This window comes from Pecten maximus, unplaced genomic scaffold, assembly GCF_902652985.1.
Source record: "Pecten maximus unplaced genomic scaffold, xPecMax1.1, whole genome shotgun sequence".
In the NCBI taxonomy this organism is placed as follows: domain Eukaryota; kingdom Metazoa; phylum Mollusca; class Bivalvia; order Pectinida; family Pectinidae; genus Pecten; species Pecten maximus.
The window spans coordinates 440810-448564 of NW_022979579.1; the positions used below are offsets into that span (position 1 = coordinate 440810).

The 7755-nt window shown below is 43.2% G+C and overlaps 1 protein-coding gene across 1 annotated transcript; it reads right to left on the minus strand.

Moving 5' to 3' along the window:
• Positions 1 to 5770: 5770 nt before the first annotated feature.
• LOC117318986 lies at positions 5771 to 6871 on the minus strand. Its single transcript, XM_033873899.1, has one exon. The coding sequence runs from the start codon at positions 6869 to 6871 to the stop codon at positions 5771 to 5773; it is 1101 nt and encodes a 366-aa protein (XP_033729790.1).
• Between the last annotated feature and the right edge of the window lie 884 nt (positions 6872 to 7755).

A 7755-nucleotide genomic window follows, 5' to 3' on the forward strand; every position in this document is an offset into this window, starting at 1 on the left:
TTGTTCGAATCTCCAATCATATATTAAAAGGAAAAATATCAATTGAACATGTATGTAACTGAAACCCCAAATCATATTTTATAAGAACTAGAAATGTCTGTAAGACATAAATGGTCCCTTCTTCACATGAAATTAGTTATCGATACTTGGATAATGTTTGTATTTTAACCAATAAGGGGCCCAATTTTTTTTTTTTTTTTTTTTTTTTTTTACAAAAATAAATAATGCCATTGTCTTTGTATAGCCAGACTGCATATTATACCAAATTTCATAAAAGTCGAACGATATTTAAGTAACGACCAATCAGAAATCTCTATTTGGCGGCCATCTTGAATCGTTATTCTGTTTTTTTTTTTTTTTAATTGTTCATAATGAGTGCTGTCATGGTATCATTTCTCCCTTCAATATCCATAATCAGATAGAACAAACGCTATTACAGGATATGTTTTAATAAAGTTTAATATTGAAGCGGGACGGGACGGGACGGACACGCGAACACTATTTATTAGATTTTTACCTGTGAAATATTGAGAATTATTCATTCTATCAAAATGCTATTTTGAAAAATATCACTTTTTCTGATTTGACCAATCAGAACACTGCTTAAAAACGACAATGCGGAAAGTAAAGATTTGAAATTATAGGATGTATAATGTAAGATAGAATATAGGCCATATAACGTCACAATTTTGCGTACATTTGTAAGCCACTAACAAGGGACTACAATGGATTCTGGGAGAGATTGAGCTGCCTCGGTATATTTTACTATGGAATGTAATGAACAGAATATTTAACAGTATCTTCAGTAATACCAAATATATTTCATTCGTGTTGCTAATATTTTTTTTAAAAAATATCAAATAATTAGCCACATTCATAAAATATAGTTGGTATTACTGAAGACACTCCTCTATACCACCATCCCCCACCATTTCATGGCGGGGGTATAAAAATAGCAATTAGGCTTAAGAAACTAAATCCCAAATCCGCTGCTGGCAGCGGATTCGTTATTCGAATCCCCAATCCGCTGCTGGCAGCGGATTCATTATTCGAATCCCCAATCACCTATAATAAGAAAAATACGTATATGTAACTGAATCCTCAATCCACTGCTGCAGCGGATTCGTTATTTGAATCCAAACATTAAAATGTCAACATAAAGAAAGATCATTTCAACATAAAAAACTGAATCCCCAATCTGCTGCTGGCAGCGGATTCGTTATTCGAATCCCCAATCCGCTGCTGGCAGCGGGTTCGTTATTCGATATCCCCAATCACATATAATAAGAAAAATACTTATATGTAACTGAATCTCTAATCCACGGCTGAAACGGATTTGTTATTTCAATCCAATCGTCAAAACGTCAATAAAAAGAAACATAATTTAAACATAAAAAACTGAATCCCCAATCCGCTGCTGGCAGCGGATTCGTTATTCGAATCCCCAATCCGCTGCTGGCAGCGGGTTCGTTATTCGATATCCCCAATCCCATATAATAAGAAAAATACTTATATGTAACTGAATCTCTAATCCACGGCTGAAACGGATTTGTTATTTCAATCCAATCGTCAAAACGTCAATAAAAAGAAACATAATTTAAACATAAAAAACTGAATCCCCAATCCGCTGCTGGCAGCGGGTTCGTTATTCGATATCCCCAATCACATATAATAAGAAAAATACTTATATGTAACTGAATCTCTAATCCACGGCTGAAACGGATTTGTTATTTTTAATCCAATCGTCAAAACGTCAATAAAAAGAAACATAATTTAAACATAAAAAACCGAATCCCCAATCCGCTGCTGGCAGCGGATTCGTTATTCGAATCCCCAATAACGAATAACGAATCCGCTGCTAACTTCAGCCCGCTGTTTTAGTTCCTTCTCCTCATCTGGACATACACTGTAAACCCTATCGAGCACCTTATGGGCTCTCTGGACATGTAGAGCCATTCTTGCCCGTCGACTGGCTGGGCACCTATACGTGCAACCTGGATAAGGGCAAGCCACCTTCTTCCCATGCTGGTCCCTTATGTGCTGCCTCAGCAGACTCTGCCTGGTGTATGTGCCCTCACACCCATGAGGGCAAGTTAAACAGACCATCTGTAATATATACATAATTTCACCCATTTCAATATCAGGCCTACTAAAATCTGCTTTCATATGTAGTGGACTCTGTGTTACACTTATTGGCCTTTGTTTCGGTTTTTTTTTATTTTCATACCCAGACCCCTTCTCTAACTAAAACCCTTTTGAAAACCAACGATATAGATTAACTCTGGCTGATTTCCTAATAAATCAACCAAATCTTTGCATGGTTAACATTACTTTTATATAATAACAAACAATTTTAATAAATCTTCTTTCTTCTGAGGATTGCTTCTCAGTCGGGAACTCATCTCTCAGGAGGGATAACCCCAGTGACTCCCTAGGATATATCCACTGGTTCTAAGCTCATATCACGCTCCACCTATGGGCCCTGGTGTCTGCGGACGGCTTCGACGTTTCTCAGCTAAGAAGATTCCCTAATATCCCTAGTCAGCAGCACTCAACCTATACCCTGATACCTGGATGCCTCCAAGCAGCTGTCGAACTGATCAGCAGGCGGTTAAAGTTAATTTCACAAGTCTGCCATATACGTCTCGACTTCACATCGTCAAATCCATACCCTTGTACATTTCTAACTGCATACAATTGATGTCTAGATGTGTGTAGCTTATTTTGTATAATCCGCTATCCAAGAAGGTGGCCTCCTGTTTCTTCTCCCTTTGTTCTCGTCAGTCTTTGACACACTCTGACCCACCTTGTCTTGGGTAACGCAACTGGTGTCCACCATATTTTCTTTAATAATATCTCGCTCCTCTGTTAAACCTCCCGAGTTGTGTTCGTCCGCGGACAAACTAATAAAATTATTGTATGCTCCCTGAAATGGCTTCAATAAGTCATGGTGCATAGTCTTGCACTTAGCTGTTGGGCTCTTTCTTATTTCATATACTAAATCGGAGATACGCTTCACAACTAAGAATGGCCCCTCCCAATGACCTTGTAATTTTGGCGAACGACCTTTGACTCTCCTCGTAACCTTGACCCATACCGCATCGCCCTCTTTGTACTGTACTTTATTTGCCCGGTGATCATACTTCCGTTTTTGTTGGTTGCTCGCCTTTATCATGTTCTCCCGAGCCTGTTCATGTACATCCCACAATCTCTGACGCAGCTCCTGCACAAAGGCAGCATTAAGTACCTCTTTCTCATCTGGCGGCGGCCTACCATAGAGTAAATCAACTGGCAGTTCAATCTCTCTCCCTAGCATCATCATACTTGGCGAGTATCCTGTGCTGTCGTGTACCGATGATAAATATGCTAATACCGCTGCTGGCAAATGCTGGTCCCAGTCTCTCTGGTCTGCTGCTACATATTTACTAAGTATGTCCTCGACCGTGCGGTTAAAACGTTCACAAAGACCATCACTCTGTGGGCGATAGGGACAAGTTTTCGTTTTGTCCACTCGTAGAATTTGGCATAGCTGTGTAAACAACTGAAAAGTAAATTGGCCCCCTTGATCTGTATGGATCTGTCTGGGCACCCCGAATCGACTGACGAATTGGTCGAAGAATAAAGTTGCCACTGTCACGGCCTCCTGATCCGGCATGGCGTAACACTCCACCCACCGCGTAAAATAGTCAGTAACTACCAGTATATATTTGTTCTTATGGTAAGTCTCTGGTAGTGGTCCAAGTATGTCCATAGCTACCCGTTCTAACGTACCTCCCACAACATACTGTTTCATCTCGCCCCTTAAAGTTCGCGGACTATTCTTCTGCTTTTGACACTCAGTACATAGGGCACACCAGTTTTGTACGGCCACTCTACAGCCGACCCAGTAAAATCATTCCAGCACTCGGGCAAGTGTCCTAGCTACTCCAAAATGTCCAGCTGCTGGATCATTGTGCAACATCTTCAGGACCTCCTCCCGAAGACTTGGTAGGAAGCACCAACTGCAGTTTGTCACCTAACACTGAATCATGCCATCTTCTATAGAGTACCCCCTCTTGTAATATCAAAGTGTCCCACTTTGATCAATAAGCCTTACAGTCCACTGACTTGTGACTTATATCCTCCCAATTGGGCTTGTCTGTAAATTGTTCCTTCCATTCAATCACTGTCATTAATGTTTTGTCGTTGATCTGCGCCTTACGTAAGTCTGAAAAAGTTTTCCTTTGTAGCCAACCTTCACTGCCCTCGAGCTCCTCTTCTTCGACCTGTCTTAAGCTCCGGGCCTTAATGTGAGCCTCACAATCACTTGCCTCTTTTTCTTCTTGACGATCACAGTGATTGCATTGACCACATGGCCGTCGTGACAGACCGTCCGCATTTCCATGCAGTTTGCCTGCACGGTGTTGAATTTCAAGATTGTACGTCCCTAAAATCCCCAGCCAACGCGCCATCTGACCTTCCGGGTTTTTGAAACGAAGTAGCCAACTTAGCGCCCCATGATCCGTCCTAACTAGGAACTTGACCCCATAGAGATAATGGTGGAAATTTTGATCGCCAAGATGATCGCCAGAAGTTCTCATCGTTTGGCAAAAACATCTTGATATGCTATGAGTAAATTCTTGATTGCCTCATGTTTGTCCGGTTCCACCTGCTCCCTACACCGGTTGAACATGTCCTCTAAATGTGCAGGTAACTCATTCGTCTCTTTAAGCGAATTAATCCGGTCGTCCCCATACGCCTTCCCATGCTGAGTTCCTACAGTGACTTGTTCTCCATAGGCGGCGCACGTGCCTTTGTATAGCTGTTTTGGCTCTTTATTTGTGTTTATCATCCGAATAGGTATAACCCCATCCTCGGGCTTTACTACTGCCCTGGCTGCTCTTATTCCTTCAGCATCCATACGCACCATATTCGTCGCGTGACGCAATAATTCCGCTCGGCTTTACCCAGCGCTCTACTGTAATATGCCACGACTCTTTCTTGCCCCCCAACTAATTGCGATAAGACTGCTCCAACGGCAAATCCGCTAGCATCAGTGTCCAGTATGAAAGGAAAATCCAAATCTGGGTAACTGAGTATTGGTGCAGATGTTAGATGACGCTTCAGAGCGTGGAACGCCTCTTGACATTCACTTGTCCACTTAAAGTTGATCTGCTTTTCTGTTAGTTTATGTAGAGGGCGGGCAATTCCAGCGAAATTTTTAATAAACCGCCTAAAGTAGCTACAGGTACCCAGATAGCTTCTAACCTGTCGAGCATTTTGTGGCTGTGGCCATGACTTTATTGCTTCCAATTTCTCTGGGTCTGTAGCTATACCATCCCCTGATACCACGTGACCTAGAAAAGCCACCTTCTCACGAAACAAGTTGCACTTTTTCGGCGACACCTTAAGTCCGGCTGCCTTGATACGGTCTAACACCTCGGCCAGTCGCGTCAGATGAGTGCTAAAATCCACCGAAAACAGGATAATGTCATCTATGTATACCAGACATGTCTTCCAATGTAATCCCGCTAAGACGTACTCCATGAGTCGCTCAAAAGTCGCTGCGGCATTGGACAAACAAAAAGGCATAACCCTAAATTGATACAGGCCTGTTTCTGTTATAAACGCTGTTTTATGCTTGTCATCCGGATGCATGCCTATCTGCCAGTAGCCACTAGCTAAGTCAAGCGTCGAAAATAGTTTTGCTCCTCGTAGCGCACCTAAGGAGTCATCGATCCTGTGTAACGGGAAACAATCACGCTTCGTAACGGCATTAACGGCCCTATAGTCAAGCGCATAACGCCAAGTGTTCTCCCGCTTTAACACCTAGCACCACAGGCGATGCCCATGCACTTGTGCTAGGTTCAATGATCCCATTCTCCAGCATCCGATCCACCTCCTTAGCTGCAGCTTCTCGCTTGCTCAGTGCTAAACGTCTTGGTCGCTGTTTAACGGGTGGCGCAGTGCCAGTATCCACCCTGTGTTGTACTAAGTTTGTCCGCCCAAGGTCATTCTTTGATTTGGCAAAATCATCTTGATATGCTATGAGTAAATTCTTTATTGCCTCATGTTTGTCCGGTTCCACCTGCTCCCTACACCGGTTGAACATGTCCTCTAAATGTGCAGGTAACTCATTCGTCTCTTTAAGCGAATTAATCCGGTCGTCCCCATACGCCTTCCCATGCTGAGTTCCTACAGTGACTTGTTCTCCATAGGCGGCGCACGTGCCTTTGTATAGCTGTTTTGGCTCTTTATTTGTGTTTATCATCCGAATAGGTATAACCCCATCCTCGGGCTTTACTACTGCCCTGGCTGCTCTTATTCCTTCAGCATCCATACGCACCATATTTGACTCCACAAGAACTGAGTCGCCTCCTTGTGTTTTTCCTTGAATGTCAGCCATGACTATCATCTCACAGTCAGGTGGAACCACAACATTCTCGTGTATAGTAACACGAAAAATAGACTCCATGCGGCTCTCTCTCTGACACTTTAATTTCTCCCCAGCGAATAACAAAGAGCCTCCGCCCATATCTATTTGACAATCATGCGCGTGAAGAAAATCATAACCGATTACAGCAGGCGCATCTATATCAGCGACAAGCGTGCTATGTTTAACTAGCTTTCCATTTATTTCTAGAATAGCTTCTATGGAGCCAAGGGGAGTAACTACGCTTCCATCCGCCACCTGGATATTATACCTCCGCTTTTCGAGCCGTGGTCTATCCCGGCTTGGTATATCTAGATACTTTGTAGGATGTAAAACCGTGCTTGTCGCTCCTGTGTCAATTAAACAATTTACATTCACCCCACAAATTTTTACTGAAATATACAATCCATCTGTTGTCACATCTGCCTTTGGTTTAATAAATTTCCTGGACCTCTCCATTTCGTCTTGGGCTTCGGCCGGGATACGGTCCTCTATTCCAGCCTCACCTAGTTTTCCGATTCAGCATTCTGCCTTTGTCCCTGCATCTTCTTTTTGTATGCATAACAATCCCATTTAAGGTGTCCTAATTTGTGACAATAATAGCACTCGAACTGTGAGTTCGGACCAGTAGTATTTGATTTTCCCGCTTCCTTCGCCTGTAGCTTTAGGACCTTCTCTAATAAATTTTCAAGACCCTCCTCACTTGTTTCCTTTTGTTGTCGAACTCTGTTCTTTTTATGTCCTGCTTGGAACGCCTCATACTGCAAAGCAATGCGGGCAGCGTCCTCTATAGAAGTAACTTGTGCCTGGTGTACTGTCCATTCTAGCTCTGAGTCATTTAGCGACTCGATGAAAGTGTCTAGAACTAGCTGTTTCCTAATGTCATGCTGTGCCACCGGGTACGCCATGCGTACTAACCTCTTGACATCTGCGACTAATTCTGGAATGGTTTCCCCTTTTTTTCTCAACCTATTGCGTAGTTGTGTCTTGTATAGCGCACTCTGATTCTCGGGTTCAAATCTGTCTGTTAAAGTGGACACCAATCGGTCATAACACCGCCGTTCAGTGTAGTTTAAATCAAGTAAAATACTTTGCGCCTCCCCCCGTAATGTAGTGGCTAACTCCATGGCCATTGACTGACTATCCCAACCATTTATTTCTGCTACCATCTCGAACTGTACCAGAAAATCCTGCCAACTTGTCTTCCCGTCATAAGTCGCGGGCTTCCTGGGCTTGGGCACACTAGGAGTGTGCTGTCCTGTGCGAAACCCTAGAGCACCCCCTGACTCTCGGCTCAATGGTTCCTGCGTCTCTTGCCGACGAGTCATGCGCCCGTTTTCCAG